Raw genomic sequence first — 14,068 nt, 5'->3', positions numbered from 1 at the left:
CGAGGCACATTATGAATGGGTAAATAGTAGCAGTGCATTTGCATGAGTTCCAATAATCAATGCACTGGAAGCAGATCTCAGTAGAATAATGTTCTGAGCACCTAGATTGTTTTGTAACATAACCTTCTTTGAAATTAGTCAAGCTAAAGTAAGGATTACAGAATAGCATTTTCTCACACATTCCGCAACTACAGTTGTCATTTATTTTTCTTGTAATTTACCTGAAATGCTTCACATAATCTGCTACTTGATCAGGAGATGTCATGGACTCCACGTGATCAACAATTTTTCTGAGGCAAGGAAAAAAAAAAAAAAGAAAAATCAGCTGCATAGGTTGCTTTACCATAAACAGCTGTGTAAAGCATGGTAAATTTTTATAGTGATAATAAAAAGAGTATTTTTCATGGAACTTGTACAAGTCTAGTGAACTGCCTGATGAGGCAGAACACACATTAAACTCAAACAAAGCTATTTACCGATTAATTGTGTCTCCATATGTTGCCCTGATGAGCTGTTGAAGGAGACTGGTAATCTGTCTTCTTAACCACTGATTTCTTTCTTTCAGGTCAAAGACTTCATCCATGAGTAACAGCATCACTCGTAACGGAATATTGTCATCATCCTAACAAAGAAAAAGATTTATATGACATCTCTGTTAAACGCTCAATGGTGAAACATGCCATTCGCTCAATCTTCTACACAAGACAAACTGCACATGGGAAAGCAGTGCTTTATGTTCTTTTTCAGCCGGACACCTGCATCGTGTGCCAAGTCCTTTATAGGACTGTAGATCATAACTAATTATATTTTGTGACCATCACAAACCTTTGTGGAGAGTCACTGTTACAGAAAATGCCAGAGATTGAGGTGCTTGAACATAAGACATCAAATGATAGGAAGAGATTGGTGTCTTAAAAAGTTTTATAGCTGTCTTCTTAGGAATGCCCAATATATACATAAGTTTTATGTGCCAAGGTGTGTGCATTGTAATCTGCTAAAAGCCTCTGGAACTAGGACAAATCTCAGAAGCCAGGTAGCCGACAGTACCAAGAAAGTGCATCTATTAATGAAAGCAAGCCGTACATTAATCAATTTTATTTCCTACAACCTGCGTTTTTTTACCTTCAACCTGTGTTTGAGGTTTTGGGGAAACCGTTAAATGGATGTGTTCAGTTCGGCTTTAAAAAGCCTTAACTGGAGTTCAGATTTAATCTGTTAGTCAAGTCCATGTAAATTTGCTAGTACATCTAACACTACCCCTCTCTCCAGGCTGACAATGGGACCCCAAAGGGACCTTCATTGCTCCACCATCCAGAACGGAGACACCCCAAGACCAGAAGAAAATTAATGCAGCCACTTCAAGTATTGGTAGGCAGCAATAATTTTGTTTTTGGGTTTAATATCGCTTTAAATGTTTATTATAAAAATGTATAAATGTAAAACAGAAAGGACATTACATTTAAAAAAATATTTACCTCCCCTTTAGACCTTGGATCAACCTAATCAAGTAGGCAATAGGGCATCTCTAAACACATTTGCCCTGCCCATACTTGGTGTTTCCTAAATGGATTTAGACAGTTGCATGAAAAATGCAGGCATACATTTCTCGTTTTTTTCCCAGGCCTTTTCTCTTTATTTTAACCTGGTAATCCTGAAAATAACACCCTTCCTGTCCCTGGGTGAATATACTCACTCAACTCAACTGTATTTATGGAGGAAGCCATGGTTGGCACACTGGCTGGACTTCCTCACAGAAAGGGACAAGGACATTGCATTTCTGGCAAAGGTGACAGGTAATTTCTGTACTTGTCAAAAATGGTCTTAAATGTTGTGGCTGTATTTATTTTATTTTTTTAGGCTAAGGGCTGGTAAGGGGCAATACATTATATTTTTGCTCTTGGGTTTATACATCCTGTGAGCACTGCTTGAAAGAAAACAAAACATTTTAAAATATAATTTTTTATACATTTTTACTCTGGTTAACGTAAAGCTATAGCGTTGTTTTTACATGTTTGACTCTTTAAGGGGTGTCCAAAGTTTTAACCATTCTGGGTCACATTGGAAGAAGAGGAAATGTCTTGGGTCACACATAACACTAAAAGATAGCTGATGAACAGGAAAAGGTGGGCAGATCACAAGTTGATGATCCCTGATATAGATAATGTGCTGGTTGGGGGTGGCATTTTGGGTAAATCCACTGATGAAGAATAGCTTTCCATGTTACAAGGGCCAAACCAATAAGTTGTTTACAGCTGCTTGATAATTTGATACCTGGGATATTGATTAGACCAAAAGGGCATCTTTATCCATGTAAATAAAAAAAAGGAGCGCTTATGCATCCTGTCTTTCCCACCTTTGCTCTGTCTCAGGATTCAATCAGATAGAGAGAAGCAAACAGCAAGGGCGCTTCCACACTACTATGCTGCACCCGCAGTGCGGTGTACCTGCACTTTCCCATAGACTTTTATAAGATGGGGCATTTTTGGGGAATTTTCTGAAAGCACACCAAAGATGTAGCATGCAGTATAAATGCACCCTTACTTTTATTTGTTTTTTTTTTTCTCCATAAATAATAAAAAATAAAAAATTGTGTTCTAGGAATCCTTTGCCAAAGAGGAACCCTAAACAAATGACCCATAACCATTATAGTTTCCTTTCATTTTGGTGGAGAAATAGCAAGCAATTGTCTAAAACTACTAGACATATGTGTCTTAATTTTCTAGTGTCAGCAAGAAAGGGAAAGCTCAAGTAGAATTGGTTTCCATGATAATAGCCCTTTACACCCTATGTTACAGGCTTTATAAGGAGACCAAAACACCATATTCTCCAAGTATGATCTTTTTAGCATGTGTTGGCTTGCTATGCAGTTACACCAATGGGATAACTAAAGAGACTGCAGTGCAAGCTTCTGAAGCATACAATCTATTTAGGTCGCCAATAAATGGTATCAACCTAAATCCAAACTTCTACTTTTGTCAATGACTACGATGGTACAACAATACGTTGCAGATCCTGTATTATCAAATTATTTAATTTACAATATTTTAATCCCACTAACTATCCTCTAAAACATAACTGCAATTTTTACAATATGTTACAAGAGTATGCAGCTCCGAATACACCTTAATGTACAGATGAGAAACACTGGCAGAACTGCATGAAGCACCTGATCACTTTACAGCCGTGACAAGCAATTCAAAGGACTTTAATAGAAAGGCATTTATCAAAGTGACAACAGTGTGCGGATGTCCAGGAAGATAATATGGAATGCTTTGATGTGACATATAAAAATCCACAGTGCAGGACAGGTGCAGATTTATGACGATGACCAATATCCATATAATCACCAATAATCTCTGTGCTGTAAGTTCTAGTCAAAGATAAAAGATTTCCGATCCTATTCTGTGAGCGGTAAATAGCGTGTTCTCAGATACTGGGAAAACTATCACATCTTCTATAACAATCAAGAGCTGCTCCATTCTCCACAGCTGCTGGAGGGCAAGCACTGTAATTTTTCAAGGTGTGAAATTTATTTATATTATTTAAAAGGTACTTCTATAGCGCCATCAATTTACTCAGCTCTTTACATATACATTGTACATTCACATCAATCCCTACCCTCAAGGAGCCAACAATCTAAGATCCCTAACTCACATTCATATACTAGGGCCAATTTATACAGAAGCCAATTAACCTACCAGCATGTCTTTGGAGTGTGGGAGGAAACCGGAGTACACACGCAGGCGCAGGGAGAACATGCAAACTCCCGGCAGGTAGTGTCGTGGTTGGTATTAGAACCAGCGACCCTTTTTACTGCTAGGTGAGAGTGCTACCCACTACACCACTGTGCCGCCCAAATATTCAGTACCCTACACTTAAATGTATAATTCAGGTCTGGCGGCAGAGATCAAACATGAATGTAGTGTAAAAACCTGTAGCAAATTACAGTGCATAGTTTTTGAATGTGGCATGTTAGTAGTGTATGTACAGTAAGGATGAGCTCCGGCGTGCTCCCAGCCCGCCAGGAAGTCGGCACTGCGCTAATCACAGGCAGTGAGACATTTCCCGACCTATGCAGCCGCGCATCAGGACAATGTCTCACTGCCTGTGATTAGCGCAGCACAGTGCCGACTTCCTGATGGGCTCTGCACATGGGCTGTACACAAGTTGATCTATTGATAGACTTGTGTACAACGAGCCTGTCAGGTTTTTCCTGAACGTTTAGTGCTGCCAGCTATAGTGGGCAACACTATTTGTGTTCTACTGGAAGAAAAGGCATCCCGCCGGCAGAGAACAATAGCACTGCAGGAGAGATCCCCCTCAATACTGACTGTGTTGATGGGGAAATCAAGCAATTTTATTTCCTTCTACTCATGGTGCAAGGAAAGAGAATTACATACTCTATGGCCTGCCTTTATGCTCCTCAGCAATTTGGTAGCTTGTCAAATGTCTGTGTAACACATTCTTTGTATGCATGCAAAAGCTCTACTCTAGCACCTTGTCTAACTGAATGTGTAGAATATAGGTGTGTGTCTTTGTTTTCTTCCAAGTTGTGTGGGGAACACAAGTCCAAGCCAGTGATGCCTAATGGGACTTTTATTTCAACAAGTGCAACAGCCTGTGACTACATGAGATGTTTACCCAGTTATTAGTCACTAAAGGAAGGCTGTAAAACACAGAGCACGCCATTATCATCCATAGTTACACTAATGAACAGCTAGGAAATCTGTATAACAGCAGTAGTTTATGAAAAAAAAATATATATATTATATTTTTTATACATACACACACACACAATAATACTCACATTGTCATCCAGCTGTGCAGACACTCGACAATGTTCAGGATCTGAATCAGTTTTTGGTACAAGAATTGGAGCCTTAAATGTAAGAATACCATAAACACATAAGGATAAGTGTCAGAATACAATTGTGTAAAAATATTTGTGGATATACTGGCAATAAAGGCTGACTATTATGAATAATGACAAAACTGATAAAAAAAAAAGAAAAGAAAAAAAAAAGAAAAAAGTACGGTAATTGAACTATAGGCTCCTATTAAAAATATGTGCCGCAGCACTTAATTCAATGATCACTTAGTCCCCCTGAAAAGTCCCACAAATATAATTCATCCTCTTACTGAAGTCAACCTCAAGCAGCTTCATGTGATGGGGTGACAACGCAGCTGCACTGCACATGAATTCAGAGCAGCAGTGTCACCCCCGTAGGCTGTGCCTGCTTGCATTACAGTTGGAGAAGACGTAGCATGGGGTGTAGCTATGAGCATTGTCACAGCTGATTCACAGGCCTGTAGATCGTCAATCAGCACATGGTCAAACCTAGTTCTGCCCACTGCTTTTTGGATTGACAGCAATGACTCTGCTGCTGAAACCCACTCACTGTGAGCTGCAGGGTCTAGGAGGGGGAGTGCATGAGAAACTAATGAAGGAGCGTTTGACTCATTCAGGAGAGGTAAAAAAGGTTTTGTTTTTTTCATGCATCACATCATGTTGGCCCTATTTAGACTATCTCACAACAGCCTTTTGATGTGCTTAGACAGACATGCTGTATGGTATGTGTGTTTACATGCCACAGTTCTTTGTATTTGTGAGAAGCTGTTATAAGGGAAATAAAAAGAGGCATTTCTGTTCCTTTTCCAGCAGGACATAGACATAACATGTTTCCACAAGCTGCATCAGATTAGTTTGTTTTGCTGTTATCACTGGTGCTTTATGTCTGTAAGTAGATGCAATGAATGACATCCGCAAACTGTCCCTATATAAAAACTTCAAAAAAAAAAAATGAAAAAAAAAAAAATAAATCTAGTTTTTTATATTTTTCAGCTACTCCATTCAGAAGCGTATTCCTTACTTTCTGTCCCTGTGATGACAACAGTAAAAACTGCCAATGTTTATTGCTCACACGTAGTGTAATCTGGCGTTCCTAACAGCTAATTGTTTTTTTTTTAACCACTTGCCGACCAGCCGTCATTATACTGCCGCAGGTTGGCTTTATTGCGCGAATCGCCGTAGCTGTACGTCAGTTCGTGCAATGGATGCAGTGGGGGCACGCGTGCCCAAGCCGATGCACGTGACCGGTGGCCACAATGTCCGGCGGCAACCTGCGATCACTCCACAGGGAGCCAGAATGAGGAGCTGTCAATGTAAACAAAACAGATCTCCGTTCTGACGGGGGAGTAGAGAGAGATGGTCTGTTCCTAGTGATCAGCGATCTCTCTCCTCATCCAGTCAGTCCAATCCCCACACAGTTAGAAACACCTCCCAGGGAACACATTTAACCCCTTGATAATGAATAGTGTTAACCTCTTCACTGCCAGTGTCATTTATACAGTAAATGAGTGCATTTTTATAGCACTGACCGCTGTATAAATGTCCCTGGTCCACAAAAAAAGTGTCAAAAGTGTCCGATCTGTTCGCTGCAATGCCACAGTCCCGCTAAAAATCTCTGATCACCGACATTGCTAGTAAAAAAAAAAAAAAAAAAAAAATGCCGAATGACATTCGCAGCCTACCCCTGTATAATAAATTTCAATAAAGAATAACAAAAAAATCATCTAGGTTTTTATATCTTTCAGCTACTCCGTTGAGAAGCTTATCCTTTACTTTCTTCTCCTGTGATGACAACAGTAAAAACGGCCAATGTTTATTGCTCACACATAGTGTAATCTGGCGTTCCTAACATCTAATTGGCTTTTTTAAAGCGTATAGCCAAAACTTTTTTCTTCATTAGTCTTGGATAGAGCAGGGAATATGTCGAAAAGAATGTGGACACGCCTTAAAATGTATAATTTTAAGTGTTTCCAGTGAATGGTGCCATTTTTAAGGGTGCTGGATTTAAATTTGATTGACATTTTGCAGGGGGTTGTAAGGACACAATGTCTAGGAAAGACAAACAGTACGTGCATCCTGCTTTTAATGAAATGTATACACAAATACATTGAGATCTGTACCTTAAAGAATGATTGCTTGATATCTTGTCCCAGTCTTTCTGACATTTTGCCCATATTGTCAGACATCTTATTCACGCTTTCTGCCAAGCTGTCAGGCAACGATTTCACAGCATTGGAAACATTCCTCATTGAATTGCGCAGAGGGTTTACAAAGGTGTCCATCTATGAAACATGACAAGGTAAAGGTCAGTTTCAGCATTATGAGAAGCATAATGTAATCTGAGTTGAAATTGCTAAATCCAATATTCAGATCCATAAACCATACCTTGCGGGCAAAGTCCCCCTTTCCTTTGTTGTAAGGTTTGTTTTCCAAAAAAACTAATATATAAGCAGCAAGAGTCGGGTAGGCTTTTAACAACTCAGGGCTTAGCAATATCTAAAACAGAGAAAGAAAATTTAATTTTGTCATTAAACTAAAATGGAAATGCATATGAATTTTTCTTTTGTGGGAACAAAATGTTTTACTGCTGTGTGTGTCTACTTCAGAGATCACTGCGACAGTATATTAGGGGGAATGAATCCACAAGAACACAGACAGCAATAAAACCTTAAGGCCCCTTTCACATGGGCATTCTGTCGTTCAGATTTTTGAAGGATGACTAGATGAACCAAAAATGGACTTCAGTGCATCCTTATGGGAGGCCAGATGTAGGTAGATGTACGTCTGTTTACATCCAGGCCCCATTCAGGTTCACTGGACTGAAAGAAAGACCTTTTTGTGTCCAGGTTCACTTTTGCAGACCTGACCGAATGTGGGCGGATTTAAGCAGATGCGCGTTTGTTTACATCCAGACACCCGTAGGGCATTACATTTTTCATTTCATCGCCATCACAAATTCTCAGCAGAACAAATCTGGCTTTTTTTCTGGATGTGACAATGGCTGTAATATAACAGCAAATCAGAATATCTATTATAAAAGTCTATTGGAAGGCTATCAGCTTGTTTACAGGGTGGCATCCAACAATTTATGTAGCCAGAAAGATACAAAATTCTTGGTCGGTTTGTGCAAGATATTAACCCACTTTAGACCTACCAAAATAAAATAAAAAACTGATGCTTAAGCCAGCCATATAAAGAGCAATGCACGATTCCCTCATCTACATCATATTGATAGGGCAATCCCTCCCGTGGAGCCATTGTGTTCTCCCGGCGGGAGGAGCCATCCTCGATGGGAGAACACTGATTACTGCTAGCGGCTATAATATCTGCTATCAATAATCACATGTAAAATCAGAACTACTTGGGTAGTTAGTACCCAAGTTGATCGATCATCTTGGGTACAATCAGCCTGGCCATACATGGTTTGAATCTCAGTTGGTTCCTGATGAACTGGCCGAGATACTAGTCTGTGGATAGCTTAAGTTGATAAACAGCACAAGCAATGATAAGGGTACTTATTTTACCATCATCATTCTTTACCATTACTTAAAAAACACAGTTTCTCAAAAATGTTACCACTAAGGCTGGCCAAGGCCATTCAGCAGGCTGAATAAAAACAATCCCCCCCCTACCGGGGCACTGTTTTCTGAGATAGGGACCACTGGCAGAACTCACTGATCAGTGGCTGTAGCTGCTGATCAACAAATTTACTCCAGCATGTCTCTTCGAGACATCGATCAGGGATGGCTAACATGGCTGGTCCTTGCTGATCCGGCTGAATTTCAGCGTATGGCCAGCTTGAGTTTTCAAGTACACAAAAGACATATACCTGTAAGTATGCGTTCAAATCAGTTTTTCTTTTCTCTAAAAATTCTTTATCCATATTGTTGAATGTCTTTTTTCCTGGCAGCTTCAAGATACTGGCAAGATTTTCAAACTGGAAAATGTAAATGAATGACAGAATTAAAAAACAAATGTTTTAGAAGTGAATAGGCAAACAATTGAATTTTGCCTCTTACTTTTTTCCCCGTTTATTATGCAATAAAAAAAAACAGAAAAGCTAACATGATATATCCACTGAAAGCTGGTTCCAGTTCTGTATCCATGTTTAACGATACACTTGAGTGAAGCATAAAAATCAGACCTTCAAATAGAGAGCCTACTCAAGCAGGACTTCTTTTAGAGCAACAGTATGATCCACTACAAACAGATACAGTGAGGGAAAAAAGTATTTGATCCCCTGCTGATTTTGTACATTTGCCCACTGACAAATGATCAGTCTATAACTTTAATGGTAGGTTTGTTTTAACAGTGAGAGACAAAATAACAAAAAATACCCAGAGAATGCATTTCAAAAAAGTTATACATTGATTTCCATTTTAATGAGTGGAATAAGCATTTGATCCCCTATCGGCAAGATTTCCTGCTCCTAGGTGTCTTCGAAACAGGTAACGAGCTGAGATCAGGAGCACTCTCTTAAAGGGAGTGCTCCTAATCTCAGCTTGTTACCTGTATAAAAGACACCTATCCACAGAAGGAACTCAATCAGATCTCTCCACCATGGCCAAGATCAAAGAGCTGTACAAGGATGTCAGGGACAAGATTGTAGCCCTACCTACACAAGGCTGCAATGGGCTACAAGAACATCGCTAAGCAGCTTGGTGAGAGGCTGACAGCAGGTGCAATTATTCACAAATGAAAGCAGCACAAAATAACCATCAATCTCCCTCGGCCTGGGGCTCCATAGAAGATATCACCTCGAGGAGTTTCAATGACCACGAGAACAGTGAGGAATCAGCCCAGAACTACACGGGAGAATCTTGTGAAGGATTTCGAAGGCAGCTGGGACCATAGTCACCAAGAAAACAATTGGTAACACTACACTGTGAAAGACTGAAATCCTGCAGTGCCCATAAGGTCCCCCTGCTCAAGAAAGCACATGTACAGGCCTGTCTGAAGTTTACTAATAGACATCTGAATGATTCAGAGGAGAACTGGGTGAAAACTGTTGTGGTCATACGAGACCAAAATCGAGCTCTTTGGCATCAACACAACTCCCTGTGTTTGGAGGAGGTGTAATGCTGCCTATGACCTCAAGTACACCATCCCCACCGTCAAACATGGAGGTGGAAACATTATTCTTTGGGGGTGCTTTTCTGCTAAGGAGGCACTACAACTTCCCCACATCAAAGGGATGATGGACGGGGGCCATGTATTGTTAAATCATGAGTGAGAACCTCCTCCCCTCAGCCAGGGCATTGAAAATGGGTCGGTATTCCAGCATGGCAATGACCCAAAACACACGGCCAAGGCAACAAAGGAGTGGCTCAAGAAGAAGTCTCCAGACCCTAATCCCATAGAAAATATGTGAAAGGAGATGAAGGTTAGAGTTAACAAACATCAGACTCGAAAACCTTAATAACTTGGAGAGGATCGGCAAAGAGGAGTGGAAGAAAATCCCTCCTGATATGTGTGCAAACCTGGTGGCCAACTACAAGAAACTTCTGACCTCTGATTGCCAACAAGGGTTTTGCCACCAAGTACTAAAAGTCATGTTTTGCGAAGGGGTCAAATACTTATTTCACTCATTAAAATGCAGATCAATTTACAACTTTTTTTGAAATGCGTTTTTCTGGATATTTTTGTTATTCTGTCTCTCACTGGTAAAATAAACCTACCATTAAAATGATAGACTGATCATTTCTTTGTCAATGGGCAAATGTACAAAATCAGCTGGGGATCAAATACTTTTTTCCTTCACTGTATATTAAGAGTCTAGACATGGTATTCTGTGAACACCACCTCTGATGTCGGTCTTATCTTCATGAAACAAGAGAAAAAGGAAAAAAAACAAAACAAGCTATTGTTCTAACAAATATTAAACCAGATCTATCTGTCGTGGTCACCCAAAGGCAACCCTATTGTCACCCCACTCTGAAAAATTTGCTAGGATAGGATAATCTAATGTCTAGTGTTTCTAGATGAATGGGGTCTAGAGTCTGTGGGTATCTCTTAGCCCAAATTGCAAGGATTATACAACAATAATCTAAAGTCTATTTTTTTTCAAATGAATGGGGTCTAGAGTGTGTGGGTATGCCCAAATCCAAATTGCAATTTCCATCCCATAACCTCTATCAGTTTCAGTATAATCTTTTCTATATTTATAACTTTTACACTATATGTGACTCAGATGCAGACAACAGAGTCTGTGAGCTGGGATAAAAGAGTGGAAAACAGCTTCAGACTGATTTTATCTCATTGTAGAATAAATACTGAAATCAGTGTGTGGGAATAACCGTTAAGCCTTGAGATCAGGAGTTTATGGACAGCTGGAAGTAGGATATATAATCACATTCCATCTGAGTTTATGTAACAATGGCCCCAGAGAAGGACATTTTGGCTCTCTCTTAAGACTGGACATGTAAATGACACTAATACCGCCTGAAACAAAATAGACTTGGGTAGTTGAACATGAAACTAAATTTATTCTTTCACACTGTGCCAGAAACACTTTTAATAGCCAAATGACATTTAAAGCAGAGCACGAGTCACTGCCTAGCGAAGCAATTAACAAGCACACAAAACCAAAGAGTGTGATATTTAAAATACAGGTATTTAGCTGCAAATGACTTCGTTTAAAGCTACATTTAATTTTTTTTAATTTTTATTAAAGACAGAAAAAAAAAATTGTAAAATGTATTTTATTTTTCAACAATATGAGTCTTTGTGCCAGCTGGGGATTTAACCGTGAGTTTTACAAGAACCGAATATAACAATATAGGCAAACTAATAAAAGGCATATTCCTGGTGGCACACAGAATTGCCTACAGCTGTCTCCAGGCCAGACCTCACAGATCCATAAGCTTTCACCTAATGCCTATCCTCTCTATTCCCAAACTGCGTTTTTCCTTCCTAAGCCCCGTGACCAATACAATAAATGATGCAGGCCACTGTTCCACCCCAGCATTTGTCAGCACAGAAGTCAGACTTGTGTTACAAGATAAATAGGACGTGACCGCACTACTGAGACTTGTGATACACTATTGCCAAATCCCCAAAGTGATATTCTATAGCCAAGTGATATTCCACAAATACAAAAGATGCAAAGAAAGTGAAAAAGCAAACATTTTAAATATGGGATCCCTTAAAAAAGTAAACATAATTATGCATCATTTGCATTAGGTAGGGTTTTTTTTTCACATGCTTTTTGAGATGCATGGACGAAAACAAAAAGGTTCTCAAAAAGATACCTTGGTATATAAACATTACCTAAACACACTCTTTCAAGAAATGGGTATCATATGGTAAAATTTCAGAATACTGTGGTGATAATATGAATCTCTATGTATATGGTGACTTTCCAAAGACATTAAGCTTATGCCAGAACACAAACGTTTCCAGCTGGCAAGCTCAGAAGCCCTACATCTTTGGAATTCCCTTCTAACACAAGCATACGGTAACTTTGCAATGATGAACATTTAGCAGAATATGGCTGCCTAGACTCTCCCGAGTAAAGATCTGTGACCATTTATCAAAAATGTGACTTCCACAATGGCCACCAATTGCTTGCTGTGTGTGCCACCTGTCAGATCCTCCCTGCTCTGTACGCCACCTGTCACTGATACTCCCGCTATGTGACTGCAATCTGCTCCTATATGTGCCATTCAATCCCTGCTGCTTATCCCCCCCACTGGTACTGGCAGTGAGTTTTCAAGGGGACACAAAGGGGAGCAGATTGTGGCTGCACAGCAAGTGGATAAAGTGGTAGGCAGCCAGCGTTTCATAGCAGAATGACAGCAGACTCATTCAGGATAAAGGGTAGGGGACAGAGTGCCTTCTCTTTTCTGAATGAACACCTGAAATGATCAGTACTGAGCACTCCTGTGTTCATTCTTAACTGAACACAGAATTTCCTGTTCATCAGCGAGTGCTGGGCTGCAGAGGAGCAGGACATTGAGGCTTCTGTGACCTCAATCTCTTTCTCTATCTTAAAAGTGAAATATAAGGGATCTGTTTAGGTACCAATATTTCCCAAAAGCCCCCATTACTGTCCAAAACAATTCAGGATAATTTTCTTTTTTATATTTTGGTTTAAGGGAAATCCGGCATTAAAAAAAAAAACAACAAAACAAAATAAGAACAAACATAAAAAAACTGCTAAGAAGTACACTGTTTAGATCCAGGTGGTATCTGCACATATCTGCAGCAGCCTGATGTGCCCAAATGTTGGACCATACTAACTGGGAAACGCTCCAATACTCTAATCCTATTAGTGTCAAAGTTTGCCTATTAAATATTCCTATTGACCAGTGAAGAATCCCATCATTTTGATGGGCCAACAGGAATGAATAGGATGGGCAGGATAGGATGGGATAGTGCTAACACTACCAGGAGGTGCCAGAGCTTTATTTGATCAGACCACCTCGAGTACCAGCCAGCTCAAGACTTGTTTTGTGAGAGAGAGCAGTAAAGCACAACTATTGTGCAGCCTTGCAAAGCAGCATATGTAATGAGCAAATATTTCTCTAAAAAATGTATATGTGCAATACCTACCGTAATTGCAAAATGCACATGAAAATAAGATTTTTTTAAATATTAATACATATGGATAAGGTTTGTCTACATCAAATGGATTGGTTTTATGTACTATATATACCCAAAAAATAAAAAGTGATGTCTTAAGTTTCACAACCATTTAGTAGTATCAGCTCTCTGATTAGTTATAATTCTAATATAACTTAAAATTCTTCTCTCTATAATACTGAATGTACAGCCGTGGCCAAAAGTTTTGAGAATGACACACATTCGTTTTCACAAAGTCTGCTGCTTAAGTTTTCTTTAGAATTTTTTGGCAGATGTTACTAAGGTATACGGAAGTTGAATTACAAGCATTTCATAAGTGTCAAAGGCTTTTATTAGCAATTAAATTAAGTTTATGCAAAGAGTCAGTATTTGCAGCGTTGACCCTTCTTTTTCAAGACCTCTGCAATTCACCCTGGCATGCTGACAATCAACTTCTGGGCCACATCCTGACTGATGGCAGCACATTCTTGCAAAATCAATGCTTGGAGTTTGTGAATTTGTGCTTTTTTTTTTTTTTTTTTAAGGATTGACCACAAGTTCTCAATGGGATTAAGGTCTGGGGAGTTTCCTGGCCATGGACCCAAAATGTAGATGTTTTGTCCCCCAAGCCACTTTAGTTATCACTTTTGCCTTATT

The 14,068-nt window shown here is 39.5% G+C and overlaps 1 protein-coding gene across 4 annotated transcripts in view; it reads right to left on the bottom strand.

The window, feature by feature from the left end:
* The window catches only part of SNX13 (sorting nexin 13), a 223,398-nt gene that overhangs the window by 16,992 nt on the left and 192,338 nt on the right, over window positions 1-14,068 (bottom strand). For 3 of the 4 annotated variants that reach the window (XM_077491268.1, XM_077491270.1, XM_077491269.1), the window contains 6 exons: window positions 8,679-8,786; window positions 7,235-7,345; window positions 6,970-7,131; window positions 4,808-4,879; window positions 477-622; window positions 222-290 (listed from right to left, as the gene is read on the bottom strand). In XM_077491268.1, the coding sequence (XP_077347394.1) occupies window positions 222-290; window positions 477-622; window positions 4,808-4,879; window positions 6,970-7,131; window positions 7,235-7,345; window positions 8,679-8,786 (668 nt within the window). The remainder of the gene's footprint in view (window positions 1-221; window positions 291-476; window positions 623-4,807; window positions 4,880-6,969; window positions 7,132-7,234; window positions 7,346-8,678; window positions 8,787-14,068) is intronic. The other variant, XM_077491271.1, reaches the window with a different exon arrangement.

Source organism: Lithobates pipiens, unplaced genomic scaffold, assembly GCF_037356315.1.
Source record: "Lithobates pipiens isolate NorthernLeopardFrog02 unplaced genomic scaffold, aLitPip1_a1.2 Scaffold_19, whole genome shotgun sequence".
Lineage (NCBI taxonomy): Eukaryota > Metazoa > Chordata > Amphibia > Anura > Ranidae > Lithobates > Lithobates pipiens.
This window is presented reverse-complemented; position numbering and strand designations above follow the sequence as displayed.